Source organism: Caretta caretta, chromosome 3, assembly GCF_965140235.1.
Source record: "Caretta caretta isolate rCarCar2 chromosome 3, rCarCar1.hap1, whole genome shotgun sequence".
In the NCBI taxonomy this organism is placed as follows: Eukaryota; Metazoa; Chordata; order Testudines; family Cheloniidae; genus Caretta; species Caretta caretta.
This window is the reverse complement of record NC_134208.1, coordinates 104,160,014-104,174,618: the sequence shown is the minus strand read 5'-3', so window position 1 is coordinate 104,174,618 and position 14,605 is coordinate 104,160,014. Positions and strand designations below refer to the sequence as shown.

At 39.0% G+C, this 14,605-nt stretch overlaps 1 protein-coding gene across 10 annotated transcripts in view; it reads left to right on the top strand.

The window, feature by feature from the left end:
- Window positions 1–14,605, top strand: part of AHI1 (Abelson helper integration site 1) — a 200,642-nt gene that overhangs the window by 155,265 nt on the left and 30,772 nt on the right. For all 10 annotated transcript variants that reach the window (XM_075126766.1, XM_075126765.1, XM_075126764.1 and 7 more), the window contains 3 exons: window positions 6,040–6,105; window positions 8,010–8,172; window positions 9,625–9,728. In XM_075126766.1, coding sequence (XP_074982867.1) covers window positions 6,040–6,105; window positions 8,010–8,172; window positions 9,625–9,728 — 333 coding nt within the window. The remainder of the gene's footprint in view (window positions 1–6,039; window positions 6,106–8,009; window positions 8,173–9,624; window positions 9,729–14,605) is intronic.

Here is a 14,605-nt window from a genome sequence, read left to right as displayed (position 1 = left end):
GAGTGTACATCGCCCTTTCAATCTTCCAGAGGTGGAGCTATCCCCACGTGGACCTGTTTGCGATGCGGAGCAACAGAAAGTGTCAGCTTTTCTGCTCCTCTCAGAACCACAGCCACATAGAGGATGCCTTTCACCTACCATGGATGAGTCACCTGCTATATGCATTCCCACCCTTCCCCCTCATACACAAGGTCCTCCTCAATATCTGGCAGGACAGGGCTTCAGTCATCCTCATAGCACCAGTGTGGCCCCGACAGCACTGGTTCACCACGCTGCTGAACCTATTAGTGGACAGGGCAGTGGCCCTTCCTATGCTCCAGGATCTCATCACGCAGGATCATGGCCAACTACAACATCCCAACCTGGAGTCCCTCAAACTCATGGCTGAACCACCTTGAACTGCAGTGCTCGGACTCTGTTGGGGAAGTTCTGTTGGGGAGCAGGAAGCCCTCCACTCGCACAATGTACCTGGCAAAGTGGAAGTGTTTCTCCATTTGGTCCCCACAGAAAGGTACCTCCCCACAGCAAGCCTCTATTCCCCTTGTGCTAGACTACCTCTTTTACCTGAAGCAATGGGGGTGGGCGATATCGTCTATGAAGGTACACCTAGCGGCCATCTCAGCCTTCCACTGGGTGTGTTGGGCAAGTCAGTCTTTAGCAATCCCATAGTGGGCCAGTTTCTTAAGGGCTTGGATAGGCTTAACCCCCAGGTGAGACAGCCCGTTCCTCAGTGGGATCTTAACCTGGTCCTTTCAGGACTCATGGGTCCTCCTTTCAAGTCCCTGGCAACCTGACCCTTAGCCTACCTTTCCTGAACGGTGGCCTTTCTGGTGGCCATAACCTTGGCCAGAACGGTCTCCAAGCTCAGACCGCTGACTTCCAAGCCCCCCACATGGTCTTTTACAAGGACACAGTGCAGCTATGCCCTCAGCCAGCATTCCTACCTAAGGTAGTATCCCAATTTCACATTAACCAGTACATATTTCTACCAGTATTCTTTCCTAAACCTCATGCCAGCAACAAAGAGTGAGCACTCCCTTCCCTGAACGACAGGCGTGCCCTAGCCTTCTACACTGAACACACAAAGCTGTTTCCTAAGTCACCACCGCTTTTTATTGCAATCACTGAGAGAATGAAAGGGCTTCCCATCTCATCCCAGTGCATGTCATCATGGATCATGTCCTGCATCAGAACATGCTATGACCTGGCTAAGATCCTAGCCCCAGTGTTGATGGTGCACTCCACAAGAGCGCAGGCCTCTTCCGCTGTGTTCCTCGCACAAGTCTCCATTCAGGATACATGTAAGGCATCAACGTGGTCTTCCATCCAGACCTTCATGTCGCACTACGCCATCATCCAACAGGCGAGGGACGATGCAGCATTCGGCAGGGCAGTACTGCAATCAGCAACGCGGTGAACTCCAGCCCCTCCTCCATTGAATTTGCTTGAGAGTCACCTATTGGAATGGACATGAGCAATCACTCGAAGAAGAAAAGACTGTTATCTACCTTTCGTAACTGTTGTTCTTCAAGATGTGTTGTTCATGTCCATTCCAAATCCTGCATGCCTCCCCTCTGTCGGAGTATTCTGGCAAGAAGGAACTGAGCAAGTGGCAGGTCGGCAGGGACCTATATACACCGCCACAAGGGCACCACTCCAGGGGGCTTCACAGCCAACCCAACGGATACTGCTAGGGTAAAAACTTCCGATGATTGTGCACGCAGCACACGCGCACACACCTGTTGGAATGGACTCGAGCAACACATCTCAAAGAACACAGTTAGGAAAGGTAGGTAACCATCTTTTTTTCCTGGCAGAAACTCCAGAAAAAAAATTTAATGACTTCTAAGCTGGGGAAACACAAGTGGGAGTTATTGATGCTGATTTCCCTTGGCCTCTTGGGTCATCTTGAAAGGAGACTGGTTGCTCTTCCATTCAGCAAAAATGGAAATAGTACAGTCACCCAGCAAGACATCCAGGGTCTGATTTTCCTCTTGCTTACATAGATGTGAAATGGGAGTTAGCGTCATCGTAGTTATCAGAAATATGCATTGTAAAGCAAGCATTGTATAAAAATGGAGAACCAGGTACCAGATTCCAGACTATATGAAAGATACAGGTAAAGAGTCATTTCTTTCACTGTATTTTTCTCTTTGGATGTGAATTTCTGTGGAGCGTTGGATGTGTAATTTGGTTATTCAGCTTAAGTAATTGGTTGTGCATTGCCTATCTTGCAAGACTGCTACTTAGGTTACTTCTCTTTTGCATCTGCTCCCTGTATTTTGAGAGATTACAGGTTTAAGGTTTTCTTACTTTTCTTCTGGCTCCTCCTATGGCTCGGGATCACCTCAGATACAAACATACACCCAGTGTGAGGGTACTGGCGCCTTACTCAAGAGAACTTCCCTGTGTGTTATACATAAGGAGTGTATAGGTACCTGTGGAATGCAGAAAATTTACTATATTTGGAATTTAGTAATGTAATACTGTCTCACAAAATCTGGCATGAAAATAGAATACAAATTGGTTTAGATTGCCATACTGTTGTGTACAAAACATATTAAAAAATATATAAGGGATGTTTTGATAGAAAAGAGTTGTGGGAGGAAGTGTCTGGCAGTGTTGGCAATTCTTGTTATTTAATTGTATGTCTTGTAATATTTTCTTAGGCTTCAGGATCCATGTGATTATGTTAAAATCACAAATTTTCATTTTTTTTAAAGTACGGTAAGTTTCTAGTCCTCATGGTTATGGAGAAAAATTGGAAAATGTGACTTGCATGCATCCTAGAGGCTCCGCAATCTCAAGTAAAATAAAAAGAACGCAAAATGTATTGTGGTGTTTTTTTTTTTTTTTAAATCTCATGATTTTTAAGCCAATATCAAAATATGGGGGGGGGGACGTGTGACTCATGGGTTTTAAATGTCTGAGGGTTAGCAATACTGTCGGTGGGATACTGAAGGACTGGTGTTAGAACCAGCCTTATTTTACATCTGTTAATGTAGGAGAGGGAGTGAATAGCATAAGTAATGCAATTTGCAGATCAGAAACGTGGGTAGAAGATAACAAAAATGATCTGTTTTGAAAAATACTAGCTTATTACACCTGAGAAAGAGTAATCTTAAATGCACATACTGAGTGGGAGGTAGAAATCTAGGAAGTATCATAACCATCTGAAGGAACTGCAGCAGTAGTAGTGGAGAAAATACCCAGCTTGGGCACCTGTTCCATCTTCAGGGTCTAGATAAAGAAACCTTCCCCTAATCCTCAGGTACATGGGCCTCGGCTACGCTCACCTTCTCCAGTTATATGGTCTAAGGAAGGCAGGGCAGGACCTCTCAGGGGAGAGGCAAGGACTTCCCAAGCAACAAGCTGCTAAAGTGGGCTAAGTGGGGTCCTTTGTTCCTCTTCATCCTAAAAATCTTGACACCACCTAGGTAGCCATGTCGCCAACAGAACTCCATCTATGGGGGTTCTTCCATGGAAGGGCTTAAACAGTCACAAAGGCTTTGTTCAGCTAAGGTTAATGTGGCAAAAGAGGGCATTCCGAGTTAGCTTTTTCATCCTGTCTCTCTCAGGTGGACTGGCTCATAGCGTGCTAGCTCCAACTCTGAACACATCCATCCTACACTCCAAAAATAGCAATGGAATGGAATCTGAATACAACATGGTTGAATTGTTTTCACTTTCCAGCAAAGAGGAGATGTCTTAAGAGTCATGCTAGAGCTAGATATGTCCAAGGCTTCAGGACATTTCTGAAAAAAATAGGTTTTATTGACACTGTGAAAAGGAGTCATGTTTTAAAAGTATTGTAGGAGCCAGTTATATCTCCATGGTATTATTCGGAAATTTAGATGGGAGCGTAAGTGCACTGGGGAAATTACTTATTCACCACATCAGACCCTATCCTGCTACAAGTCCCTGTGTTTGGAGCATGCCGCTGTGGTCATAACTCTGCTTGAACGCTCACTCTGCCAGCTCTTGGATGGGCTCTGTACACACACTGACACGTACGCCAATTAAAAATATACTATGTACTCCTTCAAGTGGAAACTCCTTGGGTTCATGTTGTAATAAAAGTTTAGCACAACATCTGAGAGCATTCAAAATATTCTGGGGGGTGGCTCATGGCTTTGAGAATATTATTTCCTAACCGCTCACCTCACTGTAAGGAGAACTTGATGAGACCTTCTTTAGAATACAAATACCTTACAAAAAGGAGAGAGAAACATTCAGTATTGTAAGGGGAGCTATATAAGTTCCTTAACTAGTTACCTAAATAATATTATTAATAATCCTGATGAATCACTGTTGAGCAACAACTCCCACCCTTCAGGCTAAGCACACTGCCTGCAGAGTTCTCTCCGCTCAGAGAATGAAAGGTGAGGAATAGGCTGAAACCTGCATGGCTTTGTTAACTACCAGTATGCCATTTACAAGCCCTTTAAACTGTACTGTAATACAGATGTGGGGTGTTCAGATCCTGTATATTTGTCAGATGAGTCTTAAAGATTAATCACTGTGTGTATACTTTACAAAAATTCAGTAGCACTTTGGTAGTAGGAATAGATATGCTAGTAAAATGTAAGAATGGACTGCAGCTATTTGCTTTGATACTTTACTAATGTATGGTTAATATGATAAAAGCCATATTGAATATTATATATTGTATCTCATAAATGAGCTGGAGATGAGTTTAGAGATGCTTAAGTTTCATGGTTACCAAATATACCTCTCCTAGATGAGTTAAGATTAGTAGTCATGTGAAAGTGCAGTATACTTCTGCAGGGGCAGGAATGCAGGTCACTTGAGATTTCAGAGGAGACCACAAATTCTGCTCTCCTTGCTGCAGAGTGCTATAATGATGGTCCTTTGAAAAAGACATGGTGAGGGCCTAATGGAAATAGTACTGGGGGAATAAAAGCAGCATCAAATTTAAGATGTGCATTCATTTGCTTGAAAAAAAAAGTTAAAATATCTTTTTTTAAGAGAGAAGGAAAGAGGAAAAAGTTATAGATGCCAAAAACATTTGAAGTGAGTGTGAGATGAAAGAAATAGAGGTTGAATGAGATTTCTCATAAGTTTTCAACTGGTTTATAATTTAGCACAATCTGCTGTGGGTGAAAATGTCACTTCCAAATGCCCATAGTTGATTCTCCCATTAAAATATCTTAGTCCCTTTCACACTGGTTATATGCTGGCGCATAGTGCACACTAGTTGTTCTGAGTTGTAGTATGTACTTTTCAGCATGCAAAAAAATCCAGGAGTATCTGGTTTCTCCTTTAATAAATTAGGCAATTGACACCTTCGCTATTTCAGTAGCACTGACAAATGCCTTGTATCAGTTCAGTTACTCTGAGGGAGCTGCTTTCGGTATACTGGAGAAAAATAGTTTTATCATAATTATTCAATTCTAAATCTACCGTCAGCAAATGCTTCTAAATTTGGAGAAACCTGCCAAAGGTTTGTAGTTTTGCTATTTGAATTACATCAAACTTTCCAGGTACTGGTACATCCAAGTTTGAGCACACTTGTAGCATTGCTAAAATGTTAATGTTATTCCATTTATTTCAGTGAAAGGATAATGAATAATGGCAGCAAAGTGCTGTTAAGAACCAGCAGTGAAAAGGTTGATTGTTTCAAATCAGCCAAAAGTGAGCCATTATATTAAAAAAAAAAAATCAGTTTGAGCATAATAAATCAGAGGTGAAATTCACTGCATCATCTCCATTGTGTAATTTGTAAGGCAGGCAAGCTCAGAATGAGTCCTCATTAACAGCCTTTTTTCTTACCACAAGGAGTTGTCTTTAGTGGGGTGCATATAGCAAAGGAGTTTTAATTAAATCTTCTCCTAAATACCTTTTAATCAATACTGCTAGGAATATTCTCCAACCTCACTTGTATTTTCCCTTGGGAAAACAAAAATTAATATTTATTACATTACACTGTTGTGTTTACAGTATATGACAAATGCTCATTTTGAAAACTATCCTTACCAAAATATTGCATGCTAATGTTAAAATAATTTCTTCTTTTAGTGTGATGACCTTCTGGTTACATCATGTGTGAGAGGAGCAAATAATTCTACACCAGTGCAAGAGAGAGTATGTATTATGCAATTGTTTATTGTTTCAATACCTGCTACACTGTATTTATAATTTTGGAAATATTAATCTACACCACCATCACTCTTCCTCCTCTGACCGTTTTGTAAATCTAGCCCTTTAAAAATGCCTGGAAACTAAACATTTTGGGTGAGGGATATGTTTTTGTTTGTTTGTTTTATCCAGAACAGATTTTTTTTGATTTCCTGAAAGTTTTTGGAATTTTGGGGTCTGGTTCAACCCAAATCATAATTTTTTTTTTCTGCCAGTGAACCAAAAAATTAGTTATTTGCCCAGCTGTAGTCCAGATATCCAGTAACTTCCACTTTTATTTTTAATCAGTGATTCCCTAATTTCCCTAAACCAATCACAATACAAAATACAATAGTACCTAAATTTTGATTTGCCTTGCTTTTCTTTTAAGATTGTTGCAAGTTTGTCATGTCATTAGATTTTTGTAATTTTTTTCAGATATTGAACATCCACTGAACGTTTTACTATAAGAGATTGCAAAAATACACAGCACTTTCTGGTCTGCCTTTCATTTTGTGCATTTTGTTGAATATTTACCTCAAGTTTATGTTCCTTTTACCTTAAGTGACCTATTGGTTTTCACAGTATTATCTCCAAGGAGTCCTTTCATTTCTCAATTAGTTGGTATTCTCAGAGCACCGCTTGCTGGATGTGATCGTGTAAGCTGCATCCATCTAAATTTTACACTGGCAGTGTTGGTTTTGATCATATTATTGTGTTTCCTGATTTGGAGAGGAGAGGTATAATTGAGAGGGATGTATTCAGTTACTCAGTTTCTTTGGTCCTTTAGATATGTTAGTGGCAGCTAAGTGAAAGTTTGGATAGATTCCTGTCTAATAGTAGCTGAGCTGATCTTAATGCTTTGAGGCTGGCCAAATCACACAGTTCCACACTAAACTTAAGATTATAGAAGCATCCCCTTTTCAATTTATTTAATATCCCTGGTCGCTGTTCGTGATATACGGATATGCTTTGGTGGCAAAAATAGTTTATGTAAAATATAATATAATTATGTTTGGGGAGGGTGGAGATTCATATCTGTTCATACCTCCTCTATTGTTTTTACTCTTTTCTACTCTCTGTTGGCCAAAATGGGACAGAAATCACTCCCTGATCATGTAGTTGTGGAAGCTAAATAAGAAATGATCCATGGTATTTTTATTTTCAGGGCAGTTGGAAAGGGTGTGATTGGTGGTTGTGTATTCTATGTATTATGAAAGGTGGGAGAAGCCTATTAAAATTTTTTCTAGTGGCAGTATTGATGTAGCATGTTTCAAAGGCAAATGGCTTTATTATGTAGATAATATGTGGACCCAATGTACAAATTGTTTATAACAGATATTTGTTTCAAAACAAAATGTTACAAATAAATGAAAGGATCAAAATAAGGCTTTATAATGAAATTGTTCCATTGGAGTTTTCCATCTAGTAAAACAGTCGCATTGTTGAAGTATTTATTCAAACATATATGTTTGGTGTGCACACACACACACACACACACACACACAGAATTGGATCTGAAAGTGGTGTAACAATTCTGAGAAAGTGAATGTACTAAGGGTTGTGTTTTGTTTTTTTTTGTTTTTGTTTAACAAGTCAATTGCTTATAAAACTAGCAGCTGCTGTTTTGAAGCTAATCTTAGTGTATTGAATGTTCTTAACCATTTCTACAATCCCACAGTCCTTTATCTTGCTTCTCCTGCTGCGTTCCCACCACCCCTGATCCCATTAGCAAAAATTGAGACAGCCTCAGCTTTTACCAAAGTGCAGCTTTGGTTTCAGCTGCTTTTCTGCAAGAGGAAGTGAATGTTGCGCTTTTTTCTCTGTGGCACAGTTGTGATAAAGATGTGGTGGTCTTATCTCTCTTTTAGGTAGTGGCTCTTTATGACTACACAGCGCATCGATCAGATGAGCTAACCATCCATCGCAGTGACATTATCCAAGTGTTATACAAAGATAATGATAACTGGTGGTTTGGCAGCCTAGCAAATGGACAGCAAGGCTATTTTCCAGCTAATTATGTGGCTGGTGAAAGTAAGTTTACTGTTCTCTTCCTGGTATACCAGTATGGGTTTAACTGATGGTCCAAGATTTTACCATGCTATTCTGCTTTATTACTCTGAATACATATGTTTATACAATACACATGACATATCAAGAACTTACTGTGATGCAGAAATTATGTATAAAATAGCATGTTAACATGTAGTACTTTGTACTTTTCAAAAGTATCAACACTGCAGTCTCACGTTCCAGTTCACACAGTATCTTTGCAGTTACCAACCACCTCCTTCCTCACTCACCGCCTCCTCCCCCCCCACCCCGCACACAACCACCTGGTTCACATAGTATCTTGGCAGCTCTTTGGGGTTCCCACAGCATCTAGATAGTTCACAAGCATCTGAGACTTCCACTTGGTAATAGTTCCTGGACTCAGCCATCTCAGGCGCCTAAATATTAACTTACCTGTTGAAGTTATACAACTTTTCCCCACTCTGGTGGAGATGTTTCATTCCCCAATAATTCAGTTCCATTCTAAGGATTTAAAAGAGGAATGCCAGTTAAAACAGCAGTCCCAGGTACAAACTCTGAATTTGCCACTTTGTCCTAGCCATTAAAAACAACTTCTAAAGAACACTGATGCAGCCTGAATCTCAAAACAAAACTAAACTAAAAGCTAATTGTAGAACATAGGGAGCAGCCTAGGGAGCCTCTCTGGCATAGTGTTGCACACCGTGCTGCTAGAGGTTCCCTATCGGTTCAGAACTTTCCAATTATGGGATATCTGTCTATGTGCTGGAAGCATGGATTCAAGAGTAGAAATCCACTGGGATTATCTCTTCAGCGAATAAGAATTACAGTTATCTAATTTTCTTTTCTAAATAAGTGATGATACTGGTGTTTGGAACATAGAAATTCCCTAACCAGAATAGCCCAAAGGTTGATATCTGGGATCTAATCTTCAGCAGCGGCCTTTACTGCTTGGGAAAGGTGAAAAATAAATCTCAGAAAAAACTTAGAGAGCTGTGCAAAATAACTTCAGGAGATCTGTCCTTACCTCATCTGGTGACCCTCTTTTATACTATTCGGTTGTATTAAACATTACTAGCAATGAGCATGGTACTTTTTTGATAGCCTTTGAAATATAGTTGTTATGACCACACATGCTACTTTTTACTCATTTAAACGTTTAATCCTTTTTTAATATTTGCTGAGCATTTATGATTGTAGTGGTCATAACTATGCTAAAGTAAATAATCATGCTAAGGACTAGAGTTTATTGGAAAATTTTAATTAAAAAAAGGAAGAGTTCTAATGAAAAAAATTGGTGAAAAATATTTTCTGACTGGTGAAGCTAATGTCTCAGTATTAACTATATTATAATAATAATATCACTGCCATTCACATTTTTATTAACTGCATTCTTTATTACATAATTTTCATGACAAACATAATGGTGAATTGAATCATGTGTTATATTTTTAGCTGAATATGAAAAGGAACAGTCTTCTGGATTAGTACCAGATTCTACTCCTCTTCTACACAGTGAACAAACAGAAGCAGAAGTAAGATATCCAGTTCCACATGAGGTAATTATTTGAGAGGAGGGGACCATAAACTGTAGAATATGGATTTTAATTTTCCTGCCTTGTTTGATAAAATACAGAACATTCAGAATCTTTCCCTAGGCAAACAACTGTGTTTTCAGATGATGTTCTATGCAAATTTGTTGCCTAGATCCAGTTACCTCCATGATTTGTCAATTAAATGCTGGGCCTGCTCCTGCTCTCTTTGAAGTCCATAACAAAGCATTATTGAAATGAATGACAAAGCTCCCATTTACTTCAAAGGGGGCAGGAACATAACCATAGGAAAATAGATATTGAAGCATGAGTATGAAGATGAATTTATAGAGAACTATCCCCCTTTGTTACTTTTTAGATATTGGCATTCAGCTTTTAGTCTTGGGCAACACAACATCCACAATGCATGTGTATATATATCTTCAAAATTGTACTCCTTGTTCTTAAAATTTCTTATTTATCAAATGGCTTAGATAAAACCTATGATATAACTGGTGGAAGAAGTTTTCAATCCATGTAATAATTTCCTAATTAGCATACACGTTTGGTACCATAAAGCCTCTTCACCAAACAGAGCAATATGCCACATCCAAACCTTACTTGAGCAACAGACATTTTTATTCAAAAGGAGTTAAGTCCCTCCTCTCAGTCCCTGCTCCCTACAGGTGATATGGGGAGAGGAATCTACACTAACTCAGCCTATTACATTACATGTCTAATTTGGGAGAGTTAAGGACAGAGATGCAGGGAAATCCATAAACAGAAGCAGAATACTGTTTCTTCTGGTCCCTTCCTCTTTCTGCAGGTTCATCGCATTTTCTTTGTTCCAAAGAAACCTATTTTCTATTTAAAATATTTAACACATTTCTGAAATTTACATTTATAAAAGTAATTTTTAATCATTAAACCACTTTATAAGTAAAATAACTCTGTATTGTTCACCAGCGAATATATAGATATCCTACCATAGAGGTATGTTCAGGATCCTGCCTGTACCTATTAGATAAGCATTCCCAAGGTGTATGTTCAACTGGCAAGTTCTCATCATATTGTGTATCATTGCCTATATATCGCACTCTCTATTATATGTTTGATTCGTTGTGGCATTCTTGTTTCCATGCTTTTGCACGATGTTAAGGCTTGACAAAGTGAATTCAGGGTGAAGGAACTAGAACAAAGGCACAAATACCTGTCCCAGCTCAAGGTAGAGAAAATGTATTGTATAAGAGGGGAAATAAATACAGCACTGGTTTAGCACAGAGAAAAGATATGAGAGTATATGGGAAGGATATGTGTAAAGCAGACAGTGTGACTTTCGCATCTCCATACAACGTAGATTAGAACCTTTTAATAAGTGATATTCTCATCCTCTGAAGAAAGGGTGAAAATTACAGTCTTAAACTATAGGATAATTTTTTAGCAAAAGTAAACATACATAATGAATAGTTTTCAGAGTAGCAGCCATGTTAGTCTGTATCCGCAAAAAGAAAAGGAGTACTTGTGGCACCTTAGAGACTAACCAATTTATTTGAGCAAAAGCTTTCGTGAGCTACAGCTCACTTCATCACAAAAGCTTTTGCTCAAATAAATTTGTTAGTCTCTAAGGTGCCACAAGTACTCCTTTTCTTTTTATAATGAATAGAGGAAACAAGTTTAATTAATATTAGTAAGAATTTTAAAATGATTTTTGAATTGAACATGTTTGTAACCCTCTTCTGTTTGCTTCCACAAATGTTCAGGTTATCAAACTTCACTAACAAATACTTATGAAAAAATAATTTTAACTTAGAAATTTCAAATATTTTTCCAAAATGAAGTTCAAATTTTGTTTGATTGTAAGATTCAAAATGTATACTGTATTGCTTAGTTAACTAAATCATCTAAACAAAGAAAATATCATGCAACTTATGTTACCAACATATTGCAAATTTTGAGGTTCAGATATTCACAAAGAGCTATTTGGAACCTCCTCGTGTAGAAATAACATTTCACGTAGGGGAAGAGAGAAGTGAAATCTAACAAATTATTTATTACAGATTATTCACTCAGCTCTGCTGAAGCCAACAATTATCATAAATCCACTTACTGAATACTTCTAATTATATTTTGTAAAATTAATCACTATATTGACCAGAAATAATAATTTGAAATATTTCTGCTGCTGCTTTACTTCATAGCTGTTCCACTATAAGACTTTGTGAGAAATGCATAGCCAAAACAGTATTCCAAATTGTAAACAAATTAAATACAAATGTATACTCTCTTTTAAAGCATACTGGCACAAATATAGTAAAAGTTGTTATATCACTGAATGGTGAGTAATTTCTGTTTATATAGTCTATAATAGTCTAGACTAGTGTGAATTTTCCCAATATCTGCATTATCATTTTGTTGCTTAATTACACCGATAGACATTTGAAAGCCTTAGCCCATTCCCACTATCTTCTTATTCCAGATGTAGGTAGCTTAATCAGATCATCAGTGTTACCTTTAGAAATTCTATTTATCAAAGACACACAGAAATTAGAAAGGGAAAAGATCTGTCATAGTTAGAGTTAATAAAGATTATTTTTGTGTTTGTCTTGAGATATTTTTTTTATCCAGAGTAAATCTAATTAGATGATTGAATAACAACAACCTTTTGGTATAACAGTGAACATCAATCACAACTAATTTGTAACAAATAGCCAACCTGGTAAAGGAGCACTACCCACAGTCTGAAGGGTCATTTACTTCTTTTTAAGACCATATTGTTTAAAGGAAATCATTTTTATATCTTTCTAATAATTTCTTCTGTAGTAGTAGTTTCAGTAATATTTTAGGGGAAAATGTGTGTGTGTGTGTGTTTAATCTTTAGATTCTACTCCAAAATTAAATTTACCAAGCATGTACTAATAATGAACAGGGCTTCATTGTGGACCATTCAATGTTCAGTGACTATCAAAAAAAAAATGTTAGTGTATACATATAAAGAATGGGATAAAAATACAGTATTGAGAATATTATACAACCATTATATATCTGATGCCCTCCCTGGAACATTGCATTCCATTCTGGTCATCCTGTCTCAAAAATGATACAGCAGAAAGAAAAGGCGTTCAGAGATTTAAAAATTGGTTAAATGGAGAAAATTATGAGTTAGGAGAGTGTGTAAACTATTCAGAAAGTTGTTTGCATTGTTGTTGTTGCCGTGTTGGTCCCAGGAATATTTGAGACACAAGGCGGGTGAGGTAATATCTTTTATTGGGCTAATCCTGTTGGTGAAAGAGACAAACTTTCGAGTTTACATAGAGCTCTTGTTTAGGTCTGAGCTCAGTGTAAGCTCAAAAGAGGTAAAAAAGGTAATAACACTGCTCTACTTCTACTCAAGATCCCCCCATTTATGTATCCAAGGATTTAATTAGGCCTTTTGACCACAGCGTCACTGCAGGTGAGCATATTCAGATGAGTATCTACCAAGTCCCCCAAATCTTTTTCAGAGTCACTCCTTCCCAGGATAGAGTCCCCCATCCTGTAAATATGGCCTAAACCATAATACCTCAGGACATCGGCCAACCACTAACTAGGGAATCTTAGAAAGAAATTTCCTTATGGGCAGGTTATGCTTTAACTGTTGTTCCTGGAGTTTTTTGCACTCTCCTCTGAAGCCTTTGGTAGTGACCGCTGTCAGAGAGAGAATCCCTGTTGAGGTTACAGGGACAAACCATCCCAATGAGTCGAAAGAATAGTAAATATGGCAGGCGACCAGCTTGGCTTAATGGTGAAATCCTAGCGGATCTTAAACATAAAAAAGAAGCTTACAAGACGTGGAAGGTTGGACATATGACCAGGGAAGAGTATAAAGATATTGCTTGGGCATGTAGGAATGATATCAGGAGGGCCAAATCGCACCTGGAGCTGCAGCTAGCAAGAGATGTTAAGAGTAACAAGAAGGGTTTCTTCAGGTATGTTGTCAACAAGAAGAAAGCCAAGGAAAGTGTGGGCCCCTTACTGAATGAGGGAGGCAACCTAGTGACAGCGGATGTGGAAAAAGCTAATGTACTCAATGCTTTTTTTGCCTCTGTCTTCATGAACAAGGTCAGCTCCCAGACTGCTGCGCTGGGCATCACAAAATGGGGAAGAGATGGCCAGCCCTCTGTGGAGATAGAGGTGGTTAGGGACTATTTAGAAAAGCTGGACGTGCACAAGTCCATGGGGCCGGACGAGTTGCATCCGAGAGTGCTGAAGGAATTGGCGGCTGTGATTGCAGAGCCATTGGCCATTATCTTTGAAAACTCGTGGCGAACCGGGGAAGTCCCGGATGACTGGAAAAAGGCTAATGTAGTGCCAATCTTTAAAAAAGGGAAGAAGGAGGATCCTGGGAGCTACAGGCCAGTCAGCCTCACCTCAGGTCCTGGAAAAATCATGGAGCAGGTCCTCAAAGAATCAATCCTGAAGCACTTGCATGAGAGGAAAGTGATCAGGAACAGCCAGCATGGATTCACCAAGGGAAGGTCATGCCTGACTAATCTAATCGCCTTTTATGATGAGATTACTGGTTCTGTGGATGAAGGGAAAGCAGTGGATGTATTGTTTCTTGACTTTAGCAAAGCTTTTGACACGGTCTCCCACAGTATTCTTGTCAGCAAGTTAAGGAAATATGGGCTGGATGAATGCACTATAAGGTGGGTAGAAAGCTGGCTAGATTGTCGGGCTCAACGGGTAGTGATCAATGGCTCCATGTCTAGTTGGCAGCCGGTGTCAAGTGGAGTGCCCCAGGGGTCGGTCCTGGGGCCGGTTTTGTTCAATATCTTCATAAATGATCTGGAGGATGGTGTGGATTGCACTCTCAGCAAATTTGCGGATGATACTAAACTGGGAGGAGTGGTAGATACGCTGGAGGG